Genomic DNA, 21120 nt, shown 5'->3' with positions numbered 1-21120 from the left:
CCCGCGTAACAAAAAAAAAAAAAAAAAAAAAAAAAAAACTAAGAACAGAACTACCATATGATTCTACAATCCCACTCCTGGGCATATATCTGGAGAAAACCATAATTCGAAAAGATACACGCACCCCAATGTTCATTACAGCACTATTTACAATAGCCAAGACATGGAAGCAACCTAAATGTCCACTGACAGATGAACGGATAAAGAAGACGTGGTCCATATATACAATGGAATATTACTCAGCCATACAAAGGAATGAAATAATGCCATTTGCAGCAACATGGATGGACCTAGAGATTATCATACTAAATGAAGTAAGCCAAAGAAAGACAAATATCATGACACCATTTATATGTGGCATCTAAAAAAAAAAAAAAAAAAAAAAGATACAAATGAGCTTATTTCCAAAACAGAAAAAGACTCACAAACATAGAAAATGAACTTACGGTCACCAAAGGGGAAAGGGGGATGGGGGAGGGATAAATTAGGAGTTTGGAATTAACATATACACACTACTACTGATAAAACAGATAACCAACAAGGACCTCAGGGACCAACACAGGGAACTATACTCAATATTTTGTAATAACCTCTAAAGGAAAAACAACCTAAAAACGAATATGCATATATATTCAGCTACATATGCCTGAATTGCTGTGCTGTACACCTGAAAGTAACACGGTATTGTAAATCAGTCACACTTCAATTAAAAAAACGCAAACAAGGGAGGAGTACCGCGTGTGGCCAGGGTGTCTGGGAGCAGAGCCTGCACCCACAACCCGTGCTCCCCCAGGCCCCTCCTTCCGACTCTGCGCAGGCTGGACGGGGTGCCCCGCTGCTAAGTGTGTGGGGAGCTGTGTGTTTGAACCCGACCTCCCGATGACGCCAGGTGACCGCCCACGCCTTCCCCCGCACAGCAGCCCCTCCAGCCCAGCGCCACTCCTCACCCGGCTCCCTCCACCTTCGCCTGCGTCTAGTTCCCCCACCCCCAGATCCCTGACTCCCCAACCTGGATCCTGGCAACCCTATCCCCGGCCTCGGCAACTAGTCCTCTGCCCCACCCCCGCCCTGCAATCCACATCCTTTCCCAACTCCCCCATCTCCGCATCCCGTGTCCCTGGAAACGGCAGCCCAGGCCTCGGTTGCTAGGAGAATGGGATGAGACAGCCGAGGCAAAGGTGAGGGGAGGCATCTCCTCACAAGCATCTGGAAAGCACCCCGCACCCCCTGCCCGGCGCGAGTCTGCTACACCATATGGAGAGAGGACTGGTTAAACGACATCCGAACGGTTGACAGCAAAATCGTCGCCTTCCATCTTTCAAAATATTGGGTGTGCAGGAAGAAACGTGAGAAATTCTGTAAGCGGCTGGCTAAGCCCCAGAAACGCTACAGCGACTCATTTATAAAAAAGGGCAACGGAAATGTTTCAGGACTTTTCTTTTCCCCAAAAAGTGGTTCTCAAAGAAAACATAAGCTGACGAACACAAAGAGGAGCTGGTTGGTGAGCACAGCAAGAAGCCGCTCAGGCTACGAAGATGAGACACTGTCAACCCCGAGCCACTTTCCCCTCGAGAACTGGATTTCACTGGGGGCGGTTTTGTTGTTGTCACGGTGGGGGTGGTGGTGGTTGTTTTTAGGAGAGAGGCAAATCTTTCCTAAAATAAACAATGGAGCAAGGGAGTCAGCTGCCGCCTGCTAGGAGACTGCGAGACCCCAGGAAAGCCCAGAGGGCGGGGAGCAAAGCCCAACGCCAGCCCCGCCCCTCCAGCCCCGCCCCTTGCAGCTCTCCAGCCTGGGACCCCGCCTCCTCCAGGGCTCTCCAGCTGAAGCGCCCTCCCCTTCTAGCTGGCCACCTCCCACACATTGCTCAAAACTCCTCCCAGGCGTCAGCCCCTAGAAAAGGGCATCTCTGAATCTGCCCCACCCAGCGCTGCGGGGGAAGCCCCTCCACTGGATTCCACGCACGGAACTCCCTACTCCACGCCATTCTACCAAAGTCTATATATTCTGCCCAGTACCGCCAGCTCCCCACGCACCTTCCCGCCCTCCTAGCCGGCAAGCCTCCAGGCCACCGCGGCAGAAGCCACCTGCAGGAAGGCGTTCTACGTAAGCAGGCCGCTCCAGGTCCCCAGGCGTGGCGACTCGGCCGTGAAGACTTCGCAAAGGAGGGGACAGGTCCCGGGCCCACACACTCGACCCCAGACCCAACAAACAAACGTGCTGCTGCTGGCTGTCGGCGGGGCCGGTTCCCAGCTGAGCCCAGATGCCGGCCACGTGCACCGTCTCCCAAAGACAGCCCATCTCCGCTCTCCTGAGGGAGCAGGCGGTCCCCAGAGACTGCAAATGCCACCCTCTGCAACACGGACGCCAAAGTTACCTGAAATCCGAAGCAGATGGTGGGAAAAACACTAAACACGGAGGCCCAGGAGGAAGGACTGTAAAGAGATGAAAACGGGTGTTTGTTACGAAAAGTCAAACTCAAAACAACCTTCAACTCGAAAATGAGTTTTCAACAACACCAGCAAGATGTAACTAAGCGTGACTGTAAGACAGGTTTTAAAAACCATGTCCACTGCCAGGTTTGGGGGGTTGGAAAAGGCTGCATGTTAAATGCTGCACTAAGTACATCTGTGCTGACATATGGTAACGACATTCTCCCTGCAGGCACAACTTGGGCAGGGCGTGGCTAGGAGGAAATCCCAGCCTCCCTTGGAGGCTGCCTGTGCCCAATGAGCTTAGGGGCTGGGGTGGTTGGGGGCACAGGCAGCATCCATCAAACAGACCCCAACAGGGCAAGGATGGTTTGACCTCTGTCCAAGCTGCCCAAGAGAACTGAGGTGTGCATGGGGCAGAATCTTCAGGTCAAGCCCTCTAAGTGGTCCCCACATGGTGGCCCTCCAGCTTCCTTTAAGCATCTCTAGGTACCAGCCTCCAGCACCTTTAGGGACACGTAGTGGAGGGAGCATATACAGCACCCGCTATAGAATCGGGGTTTCCTGGTCGTGGTAAAAGAGTGGGCCCCAAAGAGATCCATGTCCTAACCCTGGGAACCTTACACGACACAAGATGACCCTGGAGGATCTCGGCCCAATGTAGCCCAAGGATCCTTGCAGTCAGAGAACCTTCCCCAGCTATGGTCAGAGGGAGCTGTGACCAGAGAAGCAGGGTCAGAGAGATGGAACCTTGCTGACTCTGAAGATGGAGGAAGGGGCCCCAAGCCAAGGAATGTGGGTGCTTCTAGGAGCTGGAAACGGATTCCAATCTAGAGCTTCCAAAAGGAACACAGCCCTGCCGACATGTTGATTTTAGCCCTATTCTGGACTTCTGATATCAGAACTGTAAGAGAATATATTTGTGTAGTTTTAAGTCACCAAGTTTGGTAGGAACGTGTCACAGCAGCCACGGGGAGTCACACGGTGGTATCTCCCCTTCTGCGCTGCGCTCCGGCCGCCTCTTAACTCTGGGTGCAGATCACGGAGCCTCCCCGCCAAGCCCTGGACGTTCCTCAACAGCACTGTCAGCCGATGGCCAGCTTCTTAGCGCCCACGCTCCCACGGCTCCATCTGCCTGCCCGCGTCCTCTGGGCCTCACGTGCCCTCCTCTCCTGTTCCCATGGGTGAGACTGCCCGAGCTCCAGCCTTGGAGGCTGCATTTCCAGAGAACAGGACCCTCCCCTCCGCAGACTCAAGGCCACAGATGAGCAGTGGATCTGGCCCTCTCCTGATCGGGTTTCCTCCACTGCTGGATCATGCCGTCGGTGTGCCGTGGGCCACACGGGCCATGGCCTCTGTGCCCCGGCACGTTCCTTTTCTCCCCTCTTCAGAAGAGCTCTTTCCTGGCTTTTCCCTTTCCCCTCTCCTGAACCCAATCCACCTGGGCCCTCAACCCCGCCTCCTGCCCTGATGAAACTCAGCCACATCAAGAGCGGCCTCCACGGCCAAATCAGGCGCCAGGGCTCAGCCCCATGTGACCCAGAAGCGGCATCTGGTGGCGATCACCCCAACCTTCTTGAAATTTTGCTGACTTCTGAGACCCAGATTCTATTATCCTCTGGCCTGGGTTGTACAGTGCCCCCCTAGATTTATAGCTACTGGGAACCTCAGAATGAAATCTTATTTGGAAAAAGGGTCTTTGTAGATGCAATTGGTTAAAGGAAGATGAGGTCATACTGAAATAGTCTGGGAGTTAACCCAACAACTGGTGTCCTTATAGGAAGAGGAAACACACAGGGCAGAGGCCGTGCGACCACGGGGGCCGAGTCTGGAGCAAAGCATGTGCAGACCAAGGAAGGCCAAAGAGTGCCGGCAACACCGACGCCGGGAGGGGCAGGAAGGACCCTCCCCCGGAGCCTCCAGACGGAGCGCAGCCTTGCCCACGCCTTGATTTTGGACTTCTAGCTTCCAGAACCAGGGGAGAGACTGCTGCTGCTTTCAGCCACCCGGTTTGTGCTCATGGGTTACTACGAGCAGCCCCAAGAAGCTAACACGTGCTGCTAACTTGCCATCCCTCTCGCTGATCCCCCAGGGCCTGGTGGAGGGCCACCAGCTCAGTTCTCACCTGGGCTCCTGGCCTTACTTCCACGCCATCTCTGGGGTGATGTTCCACTCTCCAGCCCAGGCCTCTTTGGACTCCAGGCACGCAGTCTGACCAGCTCCCTGACGTCTTTATTTAGTGTCACATAGCCATCTCCAACCTAACACATCCCCACCCGACCCCTCCCCATCCCATCCAGCCCATGAAACGGCATCGCCACAGCTCAGAGTCACCCGGACTCTCTTCTCTCTCTCACTCCACTTCCAACCTACCCTCCAGGAGGGTCCACACGATTCGCGGGACCCAGTGCAAAATGAACATGCTGGCCCCTGTTCAACAGCGGTTAAGCATTTCAGGATGGCGACAGCAGGGCGTTAAACCAAGTGTGGGGCCCTTCTTAGCCCGGGACCCTGGGGGACATCACAGGCTCATGGAGCTGGCCTGCCACCAGCCGATTTGATTTCAAGCCCCTGCTGTGATCAAAACCCTGCAGTGGCTTCCGTGCAAAACTGAAGTCCGCACCGCAGCTCCACATCCCTAGAGGACACCCCCCACCCAGGCCCACTCCCACTCTTGGCCTCGCTCAGGCTTGTTGGGCCTCACTGGCCTCTGCCCCTGCACCTGCATCTTGCTGGCTGGTTCTGCGGCCCCTAAGCTGTGGGGAACGCGTCTGCAACAGCCTAAGAGCCCCAGGCTGCTGGGGTGTCTAGGGCTTCCGTGTTCCTTAGCCTGGCCACCGTCCTCACTAGTGATAGCGTTGTCGCTCTGAAGAAGGGAAGGAGCTTTTTTTTGGCTGCACCGTGCGGCACGTGGGATCTTAGTTCCCCGACCAGGGCTTGAACCCGCGCTCCCTGCAGTGGAAGCACAGCCCTAACCACTGTACCGCCAGGGAAGTCCCAGGAAAGGAGGTTTTGCTGAGTTCTACGGCATCAGAGACTTGAAGGATTTCACAGGACGAGCCAGGGCTCTGTGCAAACCATAGGCGGGGTTGTGGGGAGAAGCGTCCCTTGGCCCTCACAGCAGCCCCGGGAAGCCATCCCCCAAGACTCACCTCGACGCCAGGCGGGGCTCACGAGCGAGGTCTTGGGGCCCAAGGTAGTACTGTGCCACGATGACCAGGGCCAGGTAGCAGGCGGCCAGGGTGCCTAGGATGCTAACACATGGATGGCGCACAGCGTTAGGCGGCCTCTACGGTGAGGTAGGGCCTGGGGAGCCACACGGAGCGGGGTCTCAATGCCAGCTCTGCCCACACAGGCAAGGTGTCAGGCCAGTGTCTGGACTCCATTTCCTTATCTGCACAATGGGGACAGCGGGAAGAACATTCCAGGCAGGCAGGGCAGGGCCGCACTCAGGCCCAGCAAGGTCAGACCTGCGAGCCTGTGATCGCTACGGGCGCCCCCGTCTCCCCACCAACAGCTGCTGGGATTCAGCATCTAAGTCGGGACACTGCCCGCTGGGCCACAGCACAGGGGGAAGGAGGACCCTGACTCGGCTGGCGAGGGCTGGGGGTGCCTCGGGGGGGCAAGGGGGTCCTGCCCACTCTTTCTCTGCTCCATTTCGTTACACGACAGGGGAAGGCGGGTGGCACACTTGTGTGAAGACTTTTGCCAGACTTAACTTTTGCAAAAGTACATGGAGAGCCTCAGACTGTAAAATGGAAAAAAGTGTGTGTGTGTGTGTGTGTGTGTGTGTCTCTCTCTCCCCGTGCCAGCATATGCGCGTGTGTGTGCAGAAAAAGTCTGCAATCATTTAGTAACAAAATGTCAGCTGCAGGTCCTGTCATTACGGGTAATTTTCTTTTTTGTTTATCTGTATTTTCTATCAGGCACATGTATGGCTTGTGTAATTAAACATTTTTTTCCCCTTCTGCAAACGGGAAGACCCGTGCTAGCAGCTCCCCTATCCCAGGCGGACAGAAACCACCCACCAAGTGCCCGCCGAGGTGGGGACCCAGCCCCAGCCATCGCCCTGCCAGGAAGGGGCTGCAGCCTGTACCTTGTGTATTTCTGGAAGCCGATCTCACGTGGGGCAGAGAGGGGCAGGATGGCCAGCACGGAAATCAGCGTCAGCGTGAAGCGCTGGTCTGTGTACCAGGGCTGCGGGGCTGGCGGGGCGCCGGGCAGGAGCAGGTCACACACTAGGGGGAGGGAGGCAAGGAGATGCAGCGAGCCCCGCGTGGCCTCCCCCAGCTGAAGAGCCGCGGCCACGGGGTTCCCAGCTCTGGGTCCTCGGGTGGGTTTGCCGTGGGCACTGAGTCATCCCCGTGAGTTTAAAGGGATGGGATGACAAGCATGATGGGGACCTTGTCACGTGCCACCAGGAAAGAGGGAACACGCTGTAGGCATTCTTTCAACAGACCTTCACCGAGTTCCTTCCGCCCCGACAGGCGCTGCTCTAAGTGCTGGAATCGGCAGCAAACGACACAACGGTCTGCCCTTGGGGCATCCAGGCCCTCCTGTTTGTAAAAGATCCTTCTTGTTTACTCAAGGGCTCAAAGGGTGTGTGCGGTGAAGTCGGGGCCTGGAATACGTTTCCCCCAAACAGCAGCCCAGGGCAACCCCGTTATTAGAGAGGAGAATTAGGGCGGGGCTGAGCTGGCCGCTTCTGCTCCGCACCACATAGGCTGGGGTCCCTCGGGGGTATTTGGCAGGGGGCGGGGCTGGAGGGTCCTCGATGGCTGTGCTCACACAGGGTGCCTGGTGGGGATGCCTGGGCTCCGCGGGGGCCCCCCCCTGCAGACCGTCCAGCAGGCTGGTCCATGACAGCTGGGGGTTCCCGAGCCCAAGGCGGAAGGTGCCGTCCTCTTAAAGGCCAGGCCTGGAACTGGCAGTGTCCCATCTGCCCTCCTCCGCCAGGCCGCGCCGTCACGGACCCCGCTCTGATTCACGGGGAGGGGCCACAGACGCCATCAACCTCTCAAGAGAAGGAACACCTAAGAGTCTGGACCCGTTTTGATTCCACCACAGTAAGACGGAGAATTTGGAGTTATCAGATAGAAGAGGCTAGACAGATGGGGGAGAGGCGAGACCCAAGGGGAGACAGCGAGATGGCTTGAGGCCGGAAGCACGCGGATAGAGGTGCCGAGAGCTGGTTCCCGGGCCCACTCGGGGGTGCTGGCACTGCTGTAACATAACCCTTCCTGTTCCCACCACGTGCTCCGTAAAGCACACGATGAAAAGAGGTCAACGGCCTGACCACAATGGCTTGCTTCTACTGGAGTGACGCAACGGGGCAGCTCCACGTGGAGCTCAGGGTACAGAGACCTCCCCTGAGGGAGGCAAGGCAGGCTCTCCTGGCCAGAGAGGCCAAGGGAATGCACGTACCCAAAGGTGCAGAGAGATCTCCGTGAGTCCCAGGCCCCACGTGGCCTGGGACGGGGGGCAAGCCCTTCTTAGCCATCTGGACTCCTGAAGCCAGGAAAGCACCCCTCTGCCATCTGGGCTACCCAGCTCCTTCCTGAGCCCTCACTTCCCAGACCATACCTTGGTGTCCTCGGCACCATCGTTTACAGTGACTTGTACCCGATGAACGTAATGACTCCACCAAAAAGCCCAACCTCCAGTTAGCCGTCAGCCCAAGTAACCTGGACTTGCCTTCAGAAAGACATATCCCTAAATATCTAACCAGAAACACGCGAACGATGCTCTCTTCCCACCAGTGAATCCACCCAGAGCTGGGGTGGCATGCCTCCAATCAATACTCTCTCCAGGTGGTCCACTAAACTGAGCCCAGAAGCTTCTCAACGCAGGAGCCGCTCAGAATCCTCCTAAACACGGCAGCACCTCCTCCTTCCGCAAATGGCAGCCCCTCAGAACCCTTCGTAGCACAGCACCCCTCGGATCCTAGGGACACGACAGCCCCTAAGATTGTTCTAAACATGGCAGCCCCTCAGAACCCTCCTCAGCATGGCAGCTGCTAAGATTCTTCCCAACACAGTGGCCCATATGTTCTCAACACTGAGGCCCTCAAAAGCCTTCTCACATGACACCCCCTCAGAGTCCTTCTCAACAGGGAAGCCCTCAAAATCTGTTTCAACATGGCAGCCCCTAAGACTCCTCTCAACACTGACGGCCTCAGATGCTCAACACAGCAGCCCCCGAAATTCTTCTCAACAGGGCACCCCCTCAAAATCATTTTCAACATGGCAGCCCCTCAGAATCCTCTTCCACACGATAGCCGCTAATTGCTTCTCAACACTGAGGCCCTCAGAACCCTTCTCAGCATGAAGAATCCTTCTTACGTGGCAGCCCATTGAACCCTTCTCAAGACACAGACCCCCTCACACTCCTTCCCAACACGGAAGCCCCTCAGAACCTTTCTGAACACTGCAGGCCCTCAGAATCCTTCTCAACACAGCAGCCCTTGAGAATCCTCCAAAGGACAGCAGCCCCTAGGGTTCCTCTCAACATGGAGGCCCTCAGAATCCTTCCCAACACTGCAGCTGCTAAGATTCTTCCCAGTGGGGGAGCCCCTAAGATTCTTCTCCACATGGCAGCCACTAGAATCTTTCTCACACGGCATCACCTCAGAATCCTTCGCAACACAGCAGCCCCTGAGAACCCTCCAAATCACGGCAGCCCTTAAGATTCTTCTCAGCACGGAGGCCCTCGGAGTCCTTCCCAACATGGCAGCACCTAAGATTCTTCTAAAGGCGGCAGCCCCTAGAATCCTTCTCTCGTGGCAGCCCATCAGAATCCTTCCCAATACGACAGGCCCTCAGATCCTTCCCAAGAAGTCAGGCCCTCAGAATGCTTCTCAGTATGGCAGGCCCTCAGAATCCTTCTCAACACTGTAGCCACTAAGATTCTTCCCAACAGGGCAGCCCCTAGTGTCTTCCTCAAAAAAGGCAGCTCCTAAGATTCTCAACACGGCAGCCCCTAGAATCCTTCTCACAAAGCAGCCCATCAAAAACCTTCCCATCACGGTAGCCCCTCAGATCCTTGCCAATAAGTCAGGCCCTCAGAATCCTTCTCAACGCGGCAGGACCTCAGAATTCATCTCAGCAGAGCAGCACCACCAGTTGACCAGAATTGAAATCTGACATGACCTCTACTTGCCACTGTCAGGCAGGGCATTTCTGTGCCAATTTACACTCTGGGAGGTTCAGATCTACCAACTTTAATTTTTGTGGAGGATAAGAGTGCTTCCCACAACGTGGGAGCCTTTAATTTCCATATCCCTGCATCAGGGACCTTTTTTCACAGTTCAAGAGACAGAACAAACAGTAAAATGGTAGACCGAGATGCAACCATATCAATCATTATTACATTCCAAGTAAAAGTCTAAATATTCCAATTAAAACCCAAGACTGTCAAGATGATAAGAAAGCAAGGCCCGACCATATGCTGTCTACAAGAAGTGCATTTTAAAATTCCAAGGTTCACAGTAAAAGAGTGGGAAAAGAAATTCTGTGCAAACACTAATCTTAAGGACACTGGAGAGGCTATATTCACAGGTATATTCACAAAACATTACAAAGACAAAAAAAGGAAATTTCATAATAAAAAGGCAATTCACTGTGTGTGCTTATTAAGAAGAGAGCTTCAAAAACCATGAGCAAAAAATTCATAGAATTAAGGGGAAAAGTAGACAAATCTGTGATCATAATTGGAGATTTTAACACTCTCTCTCTCATAACCTGACAGAATAACTAGACTCCCCCACTGCCACAAAAATCTGCAAGGCCATGGAAGATCTGATCAAAGCTCTGGATCACCTTGACCTAATGGAGAGTTCTAGAACACTGTACCAAAGAACCACAGAATACACACCCTTTAAGAGCTCACCAAGACAGACCACATGCTGAGCCACAGAGTAAGGCTCACATGCCAAAATTATACAGATGTGTTCTCTGACCATGGTGCATTTAAGGCAGAAACCAAAAAGGCAACGTGCACAGAAAGACAGACAAGGTGAAAAGGCAGAGGGCTATGTGCCAGATGAAGGAACAAGATAAAACCCCAGAAAAGCAACTAAATGAAGTGGAGATAGGCAACCTTCCAGAAAAAGAATTCAGAATAATGATAGTGAAGATGCTCCAGGACCTCGGGAAAAAAATGGAAGCAAAGATCGAGAAGATGCAAGAAATGTTTAACAAAGACCTAGAAGAATTAACAAACAGAGATGAACAATACAATAACTGAAATGAAAAATACACTAGAAGGAATCAACAGCAGAATAACGGAAGCAGAAGAACGGATAAGTGATCTGGAATACAGAATGGTGGAATTCACTGCTGTGGAACAGAATAAAGAAAAAAGAATGAAAAGAAATGAAGACAGCCTAAGAGACCTCTGGGACAACATTCAACGCAACAACATTCGCATTATAGGGGTCCCAGAGGAGAAGAGAGAGAGAAAGGACCTGAGAAGATATTTGAAGAGATTATGGTCGAAAACTTCCCTAACATGGGAAAGGAAATAGCTACCCAAGTCCAGGAAGTGCAGAGAGTCCCATACAGGATAAACCCAGGGAAAAACACGCCGAGACATACAGTAATCAAACTGGCAAAAATTAAAGACAAATTGCTGAAAGCAGCAAGGGAAGAAAAACAAATAACATACAAGGGAACTCCCATAAGGTTACCAGCTGATTTCTCAGCAGAAACTCTAAAAGCCAGAAGAGAGCGGCATGATATACTTAAAGTGATGAAAGGGAAGAACCTACAACCAAGATTACTCTACCCAGCAAGGATCTCATTCAGATTCGATGGAGAAATCAAAAGCTTTACAGACAAGCAAAAGCTAAGAGAATTCAGCACCACCAAACCAGCTCTACAACAAATGCTAAAGGAACTTCTCTAAGTGGGAAACACAAGAGAAGAAAAGGGCCTACAAAAACAAACCCAAAACAATTAGGAAAATGGTCATAGGAACATACATCGATAATTACCTTAAACGTGAATGGATTAAATGCTCCAACCAAAAGACACAGGCTTGCTGAATGGATACAAAAACAAGACCCATATATATGCTACCTACAAGAGACGCACTTTGGACCGAGGGACACATTCAGACTGAAAGTAAGGGCATGGAAAAAGATATTCCACACAAATAGAAACCAAAAGAAAGCTGGAGTAGCAATATTCATATCAGATAAAATCGACTTTAAAGAATGTTACAAGGAACAAGAAAGGACACTACATAATGATCAAGGGATCAATCCAAGAAGAAGATATAACAATTATAAATATTTATGCACCCAACATAGGAGCACCTCAATACATAAGGCAACTGCTAACAGCTATAAAAGAGGAAATCGACGGTAACACAGTAATAGTGGGGGACTTTAACACCTCACTTACACCAATGGACAGATCAACCAAAAAGAAAATTAATAAGGAAACACAAGCTTTAAATGACACAACAGACCAGATAGATTTAATTGGTATTTATAGGACATGCCATCCAAAAACAGCAGATTACACTTTCTTCTCAAGTGCACATGGGACAATCTCCAGGACACATCACATCTCGGGCCACAAATAAAGGCTCAGTAAATTTAAGAAAACTGAAATCATACCAAGCCTCTTTTCTGACCACAATGCTATGAGATTACAAATCAATCACAGGGAAAAAATGTAAAAAAACACAAATGCATGGAGGCTAAACAATATGTTACTAAATAACCAAGAGATCACAGAGGAAATCAAAAAATACCTAGAGAAAAATGACAATGAAAACACGATGATCCAGAACCAATGGGATGCAGCAAAAGCAGTTCTAAGAGGGAAGTTTATAGCTATACACGCCTACCTCAAGAAACAAGAAAAATCTCATATAAACAATCTAACCTTACACCTAAAGGAACTAGAGAAAGAAGAACAAACAAAACCCAAAGTTAGCAGAAGGAAAGAAATCATAAAGATCAGAGCAGAAATAAATGAAAGAGAAACAAAGAAAACAATAGCAAAGATCAATGAAACTAAAAGCTGCTTCTTTGAGAAGATAAAATTGATAAACCATTAGCCAGACTCATCAAGAAAAAGAGGGAGAGGACTCTAATCAATAAAATTAGAAATGAAAAAGGAGAAGTTACAACAGACACCACAGAAATACAAAGCATCCTAAGAGACAACTGCAAGCAACTGTATGCCAATAAAATGGACAACCTGGAAGAAAGGGACAAATTCTTAGAAAGGTATAACCTTCCAAGACTGAACCAGGAAGAAATAGAAAATATGAACAGACCAATCACAAGTAATGAAATTGAAACTGTGATTTAAAATCTTCCAACAAACAAAACTCCAGGACCAGATGGCTTCACAGGTGAATTCTATCCAACATTTAGAGAAGAGCTAACACCCATCCTTCTCAAACTCTTGCAAAAAATTGCAGAGGAAGGAACACTCCCCAACTCATTCTATGGGGCCACCATCACCCTGAGACCAAAACCAGACAAAGATACTACAAAAAAAGAAAATGGCAGACCAATATCACTGATGAATATAGTTGCAAAAATCCTCAACAAAATACTAGCAAACAGAATCCAACAACACATTAAAAGGATCATACACCATGATCAAGTGGGATTTATCCCAGGGGTGCAAGGATTCCTTAATATATGCAATTCAATCAATGTGATACACCATATTAACAAATTAAAGAATAAAAACCATATGATCATCTCAATAGATGCAGAAAAAGCTTTTGAAAAAATTCAACACCCATTTCAACAAAATTCAACACCCATTTATGATGAAACCCCCCAGAAAGTAGGTATAGAGGGAAGTTACCTCAACATAATAAAGGCCATATATGACAAACCCACAGCCAACATCATTCTCAATGGTGAAAAACTGAAACCATTTCCTCTAAGATCAGGAACAAGACAAGGTTGTCCACTCTCACCACTATTATTGAACATAGTTTTGGAAGTTTTAGCCACAGCAATCAGAGAAGAAAAATAAATGAAGGGAATTCAAATTGGAAAAGAAGTAAAGATGTCACTCTATACAGATGACATGATACTATGCCCAGAGAATCCCAAAGATGCTACCAGGAAACTACTAGAGCTAATCAATGAATTTGGTAGAGTAGTAGGATACAAAATTAATGCACAGAAATCTCTTGCATTCCTATACACTAATGATGAAAAATCTGAAAGAGAAATTAAGGAAACATTCCCATTTACCATTGCAAAAAAAGAGTAAAATACCTAGGAATAAACCTACCTAGGGAGACAAAAACCCTATACGCAGAAAACTATAAGACACTGATGAAAGAAATTAAAGATAATACCAACAGATGGAGAGATATACCATGTTCTTGGATTGGAAGGATCAATATTGGGAAAATGACTATACTACCCAAAGCAATCTACACATTCAATGCAATCCCTATCAAATTACCAATGGCATTTTTTTTTTTTTTTTTACAGAACTAGAACAAAAAATCTTAAAATTTGTATGGAGACACAAAAGACCCCGAAGAGCCAAAGCAGTCTTGAGGGAAAAAGGCAGAACTGGAGGAATCAGGTACTGGCACAAAAACAGAAATATAGATCAATGGAACAGGATAGAAAGCCCAGAGATAAACCCAGGCACCTATGGTCAACTAATCTATGACAAAGGAGGCAAGGATATACAATGGAGAAAAGACAGTCTTTTCAGTAAGTGGTGCTGAGAAAACTGGACAGCTACGTGTAAAAGAACGAAATTAGAACACTCCCTAACACCATACACAAAAATAAACTCATAATGGATTCAAGACCTAAATGTAACAACGGACACTGTAAAACTCTTAGAGGAAAACATACGAAGAACACTCTTCGACATAAATCACAGCAAGATCTTTTTTGATCCACCTCCTACAGTAATGGGAATAAAAACAAAAATGAACAAATGGGACCTAATGAAACTTAAGAGCTTCTGCAAAACAAACTACAAACAAGACGAAAAGACAACCCTTAGAATGGGAAAAAATATTTGCAAACGAATCAATGGTCAAAGGATTAATCTCTAAAATATATAAACAGCTCATGCAGCTCAATATTAAAAAAACAAACAACCCAATCAAAAAATGGGAAGACCTAAATAGACATTTCTCCAAAGAAGACATATAGATGGCCAAGAAGCACACAAAAAGCTGCTCAACATCACTAATTATTAGAGAAATGCAAATCAAAACTACAATAAGGTTATCATGTCACACCAGTTAGAATGTGCATCATCAGAAAATCTACAAACAACAAATGCTGGAGAGGGTGTGGAGAAAAGGGAACCCTCTTGCACTGTTGGTGGGAATGTAAATTGATACAGCCACTATGGAGAACATTATGGAGGTTCCTTAAAAAACTAAAAGTAGAATTACCATATGACCCAGAAACCCCACTACTGGGCATATACCCAGAGAAAACCATAATTCAAAAAGACACATGCACCCCAATGTTCACTGCAGCACTATTTACAGTAGCCAGGTCATGGAAGGAACCTAAATGCCCATTGACAGACGAATGGATAAAGAAGATGTGGCACATATATACCATGGAGTATTACTCAGCCATAAAAAGGAACGAAATTGGGTCATACGTAGAGACGTGGAGGGATATAGAGTCTGTCATACAGCGTGAAGTAAGTCAGAAAAACTAATATCATATATTAACGCATATAGGTGGAACCTAGAAAAATGGTACACATGAACCAGTTTCCAGAGCAGAAACTGAGACACAGATGAAGAGAACAAATGTATGGACACCAAGCGGGGAAAGTGGTAGGGGGCGTGGTGGTGGTGGGATGAATTGGGAGACTGGGATTGACATGTATTCACTGATGTGTATAAAACTGGTGACTAATAAGGACCTGCTATATAAAAAAAATTTAAAAAAAACCAAAAAGGCAACTAGAAAACTCCCAAATAGTTGGAAATTGAATCACATAATTCGAAACATCCCATGAGTCAAATAGGAAATCATAGCAAAAATTAGCAAAGGATTGAATGGAATAAAAGTGAAATCAGAACATATCAAAATCGGTAAGACGCAGCCAAAGAAATGCTTAGAGGGAAATTGTTAGTGGGGGGACTAGAGGCCAAGGGAGCATAGGGCTGAGAGTCTTTGACATCCCCAAATTCAAGGTGTTGCTGGTTCTCTCTCACAGCGGTGTCTTTGCAGTTGGTGCCACATCCCCATCCGTAGAATGCGTCCCCACTGGATCCCCAGCACAGCTCCCTCCAGCTCCTTGACTCTCACTGTGGTGGCAATTATTAACCCTGCACCTCCCTTCGCCACGACGTTAGGAGCTGGCAGTGGTCTCGGCCTCTGCTGCTTGCCAAGGGCCCAAGCCAACGTCCTGCTCATCCACCAGGAGCTCGGGAGACCTGAGCTCCACACCCGGGGTCACCCCTGACTCCAGGGCAGGTACTTACACTTCTCCAGCTGGTCCCCGATCACCCTGAGGAAGGCCACGGAGATCATGAGCAGGTTGATGATGAAGCAGGCCTCACACAGCTTCCTGATGGTGGGGCCACACAGCCCTCCAACCACGCCCTGGTAGGTGGCCTGGCCACTGACGGAGGCGGCATAGCCCAGGATGACCAGCCCGCTGATCAGGAAGACCAAGGAGACCTGCAGAACAGGACCATGGGGCCAGGCGTGCCCACAACCGCCCCCCAGGATGCTGAAACCACTCCCTCCGGGTCTCACCTGCAGAGGCCACGGCTGCCTACAGCCTAGGGCCTCTACCTGACAAGTGACCAGCCCCCTCCCTTGAAACCAGAGCTGCAAAGCAGGTGGATTCTAGAGGCCGCACTGGCTCTACGTCTGTGAATCTGGGGTTCCCACCACTCCACACCAGCTGGACAAATGAGGCATCAGAAACTCAGAGTTTAAATTACTTTCCTAAGATCACATGCGTTGCAGGTGAAGAGCCATAAAGCATGGTGGTTAGGAAGCAGGCATACTTGGTTTCAATTCCAACTCTGCCACTCACCTGCTCTGTGGCACGAGGCCCACCATCAACCTCTGTTTTCCCATCTGTGAAACGGGGATGATACCATCTACCTTACTGGAGGGTTGTGATGCATTTGCTTTAAACAAAGCACATAACTCACTCAGCTCAGTGCCTGGCACGTGGTAACTGCTCAAGAAATGATGGTCATTCTTATTCTCCAGACTCCCTCTCCAGGGCTCTGTTGGAATTTTTTCCAACACTGAAAAATTTTCAAACATCTAGGAAAGTTGGAAGAATTTTACAATGAACGCCAGGTACCCACTACCTAGATTCTACTAGGAGCAGATCACTGTGCTTATTTTATCACATCTCTACCATGCGTCCATGTATCCATCTAAACTTGGGGGTACGTTTCAAGGCAAGTTGTGGATATTAATTAGCATACTTCCCCCTAAAGATTTGGGTGTGCATATCGTTAATTAGACCCTGATTGTTCACAGTCCTTCTCGTAAAATTTACACACAGTGAAACGCACAGTCTTAAGTGTATATCAGTCTATCACTGGAAGGGGTATAAGCAACGTACATGTGCAACCTAAACCCCGACCAAGACACAAAATGTTACCACGTCCCCGAAGTTCCCTCCTGTCCCTTCCCAGTCACTTTCTGTCCCCGTGCCCAGAAAAAAAACACTCTAATATTTTTCTGCTTTTATCCATTTTCTTATCTGGCTTTCCACTCAGTGGTAACGTTTGTGAGGGCCAGCCCTATCGGGCACATCGGTAAAGTTTATTCCTATTTTCGCCAAGTGCTATTTCACTGTGTGGACAGAATCACAATTGGTTGATCCAGTGCCCTGTTGCCAGACATCTGGGCTGTTCTTTGTGTTTAGCTACTATGAATGAAGAGCTGAGCATTCTAGAATACGTCATTCTGAGGACCCACATTTCCTTCTCCTGGACACACACCGAGGAGTGGAATTCCTGGGTGTCAGGGTAGATGTGTGTTCAACTCTTGGCAATTTCTTACGAACTGCTTTCCAAATCATCTGCGCCACTCGACAACCCCCCTGCCACCCCCCCCACCCCCACCTCACCTGATGCATTTGAGACCCACTTGCCTCACGTAGTTAAATGTTTTTGAGCCTCTCCAGGATGGACAGCTACCTGTCCCTAAGCTGGACCTGGTCTCCACGGCCAAACTGCCCTCCCACATTTCTATGGAGAACAATGCAGGAGCTGTGAGGTGCTCAGCCAAGAAGCCCGGAGAGAGCCAGCATGGCCGTCTTCAGACACAGTTCGTGCCCCTGCACAGCAAACTCGTTCTTACGCCAGCAGCCACAAGTAGGGCTGCTGAAGGGAACACCTAACTGGACCGCCTGAGAGAAACCTGAAAGTTCAGAGCCAGGAGGAACATGCACGCTCCCTCCAGCCGCTCGACCTCTGCCCGTGCCGGTTCCTCTGCCTGGAACACCACCCCACCGCCTCCACCACTGTCCCTCACCTGGGGAACCCTTACTCTTCCCCCCTCCTCTCCAAGGTCACCTCCTCCAGGAAGCCTCCCCACACTTCACCCCTGAGGTGGGCTCAACCCTCCGTTTCTGGCAGAACCACACCTTTCGCGGGCCCACTTTTTTCCCCGTGGTGGGTCGAATCCCCCAAAAGCTTTGTCTACATCCTCATCTCCAGAACCTGTGAAAGGGACTTACTGGAAGCCATCTTGGCAGATGCAAATAATGAACATGTAATTAAATGAAAAGGGTCTTTGCAGGTGAAATTAAGGATCTTGAGATGAGGTCATTCTGGATAAGCCAAGTGGGCCTTAAATCCAGCAACAAGTGTCCTAATAACAGACAGAAGAGGAGAAGACAGAGAAAGCCGTGTGCCGATGGGGCAGAGACTGGAGTGACGTGGCCACAAGCCAAGGAACGTCTGGAGCCCCCAGGAGCTGGAGAGGCGGGAAGGACCCTGCCGACACCTTAATTCGGACTTGCGGTCTCCAAGACTGGGAGAGAATACACTTTTGTTGTTTTACGCTGCCCAGGTTGTGGTCCTTGGGTCCAGGGGCCTGAGGCCACAGCCTCACAACTGTGCATACAGTGTGAGGATCCCTGTCTCTCTCATCCACCAGACTCTAAGCCCCATGGAGACCGGGATCGTGTCTTTTTTGCTTACCGTTTAGCCCCAGCAAAGCACCCAGAACACAGCAGGTGCTTTGTAGGTATTTGGGGATGAAAGGAAGGGAAGGGGGGGTGGGGGGTCAGGCTGAGCCTCTGCGAGTGAAGGTGTGTCTCTGCTAACGCAGCGAGCTGTCCACGCAGGAGTGGCTGACCCTCGAGACGGTCCCTGAGCCTCTTAGCAGCCAGTCAGCAAAGAGCCCTTACAGCCCCTGGTCAGGCGCGCCTCTCTTTGGAGCCGAGGAGGGTCCAGGCTCGTTAATTTCACTAACCCTCCAGTGCTCATGGGGCCGTTAGGGACCTAAAACCTCACACCACTGACCTCCCAGTGGCAGGCATCTTTAAACATTCCTCTTGTCCAAGGGGAGGCCTTGTAACTGGGGACAGGGAAGAAATCTCACTGGCTAAGAGGAGGGGCGAGTCAGGAAATGATGGGGGAGTTGCTAATTACCAGCCTGACCTCTCCCCTTGTCCGGAGTTTCCACTTATTCCTATTTGGGGTCCTCTCTCCTGAAGGCTGCCTGCCTGCCCAAGATGGGGTCTTTAGACCATCCTGTGCAAAGGGCAAGCCACCCCAGCAGCATCCGTGTTACCCGGGAGCCTGTCAGAGATGCACGATCTCAGGTCCACCCAAACCTGGGCAGTCGGCATCCGTACTCCCGCAAGGTGCCGGGAGACCCCGCACGGAGCCTGGGGAGCGGCGCGCCACGTCCCTGCCTCAGCCCTGCCTGGTGTCCTCGGACTGGTCCGTCTGTGCCTGACCACGGACCTCCATGCGGGCCCCATCCGCTCTATCGCTGACCCTTTGCGGCTGGAGGCCGGGCTCCCTGTTCTGGAAGCGCGGCCTTTCTGCCGCACACATCCAAACACCGCTCTGTTGCCCGTCACGTGCACCTGGACAAGCTGGGGCTCAGCGCCACCTTGGCGAGGGCTTCTCTGCCCCCCTCCCGCTCCCACAGATGTCATCCCACCCGTCATGCTGCCCACCATCTGACACTGTGTCATTCGACTTCTTGAATCTTGTCCGAGTTCCCTGTTAGAACACGCTTCACAAGGACGGAGACCACAGTGTCTCAGCCACCCGGCGCCAGACAGGCGCTCAGCCAGCATGGGGGTGGCATGGGTTACACCGGTCTGGCAGCTTCCAGAAGGTCAAGAAAGGCCCCGTGGGCCCACCAATGGGGCCATTATCAGCCAGCTGCCAGAAAAAAGCACTCGAGATGATGCCCGTCAAAGAGCTTACCACGAAATGCCTGATTCCTATCAGCTCGAGGAAAAGACTGCTAATAAAATGAAGCTGTGCTAATCAGCAGCTCTTTCCCGCTGAGGATGGTCGGGCCCTGGAACTTTCTGGGAAGGGAGAGAGTTCAGGGTCCACACACAGCCGGCAGAACTGGCCAAACACCGCTGACACCGTGCAGGTTGGAGGCGTCACAGCGGCCTCAGTCCTGACCTGCCCACGAGATTTGGGCTTTCGCTGGGGAGCCGAGACCGGGAGGCACGAGAAGTCAATCCGTGGCTCGGAGACAGCGCCTCCCCAGCTGAAAGGCCAGGTTCATTGGCTACAGGTGCCGAGCGCTCCGCAGGGACCCAGCGTGCCTCGACTTCCCCCACTCCCCATGCCCCGCCTGGCTGCGAGGCCCTCAGCCGCACAGAGGATGCTCTTGGCCCGGGTCTACAGGGGGATTCCCTCCTCCCTTCGTGAGCTGAGCGAGATGGAAAACCAAAGCCACAGGAGTAATTTCGGAGACAGGCAGCTCTGCAAAAGCAACACCCAGGGCTCTAGCTGGAAAAATAAAATTTAGCTCCTACCTGCCCCCGGAGACCTGCCCCCCGCCCCAAAATGCTCCCCACGGGCTTACCAGCTCCACTAGGAAAGCGGGGGCCACCCCACCCGCCTTGTGGAAGGCCCACGGGAAGCTGAGCAGGCCGGCGCCCAGCGCAGACTTCAGGAGAATGAAGACAGCGCCCAGTGAGGACAGACTGGGGCGGGCGGCCGTGGGGACCGGCTTTTCCGAAAGGCCTCTGTCTCCTGGGGTCTGTCCCTCCATGGCTAGAAGCAGCAGAGGGGCAGAGAGAGGGGGTGGTCCCGGCACCGTCTTCCCAGTTCACGGCACCCTTCTCCAGCTGGGATGCGTCTCTCCTCGATCCAGCCAGAGCCAAGACGCCTGTCCCAACCACCCCAGCCTCTGTACCCCTCTTCCCGAGCATCTGCTCCCCCCTTTCCAAAGCGTTATGCAACCACCTGCCCCCTAGCTTCCGGTCCTCACGCCTTTCCCCTCAACCAACGCTGCCCCCCCAACTTCCAACCTTGTTTATGGGCACTCTTGCCCTCCCACCCCCTTTCTGTTCCAAATCCCCAACTCCTACCTCCCCATGGCTGTTCTCACCCACCCACCCGCCTCCGGGCCAACTTCCACAGCGAAGGGGCTCCAGCCCCTGGTTCTTACCACCAAGTCTAATCTTCAAGGCGACAGACAGTCCTGGGCCATCAGGGACAGGGACTCGGGCTCACTTCAGAGGAC

The 21120-nt window shown here is 50.9% G+C and overlaps 1 protein-coding gene across 1 annotated transcript in view; it reads right to left on the bottom strand.

Moving 5' to 3' along the window:
• The window catches only part of SLC38A8 (solute carrier family 38 member 8), a 29687-nt gene extending 9041 nt beyond the window's left edge, over positions 1-20646 (bottom strand). Inside the window, exons 1-5 of the mRNA XM_007452524.1 lie at positions 20458-20646; positions 15897-16095; positions 6529-6670; positions 5585-5686; positions 2378-2435 (exon numbers count right to left, since the gene is read on the bottom strand). Of these exons, the coding sequence (XP_007452586.1) occupies positions 2378-2435; positions 5585-5686; positions 6529-6670; positions 15897-16095; positions 20458-20646 (690 nt within the window). The remainder of the gene's footprint in view (positions 1-2377; positions 2436-5584; positions 5687-6528; positions 6671-15896; positions 16096-20457) is intronic.
• Positions 20647-21120: the final 474 nt, after the last annotated feature.

Source organism: Lipotes vexillifer, unplaced genomic scaffold, assembly GCF_000442215.2.
Source record: "Lipotes vexillifer unplaced genomic scaffold, Lipotes_vexillifer_v1.1 scaffold443, whole genome shotgun sequence".
Lineage (NCBI taxonomy): Eukaryota > Metazoa > Chordata > Mammalia > Artiodactyla > Lipotidae > Lipotes > Lipotes vexillifer.
The sequence above is the reverse complement of the archived record's forward strand: the minus strand, read 5'-3'. Positions and strand labels throughout refer to the sequence as shown.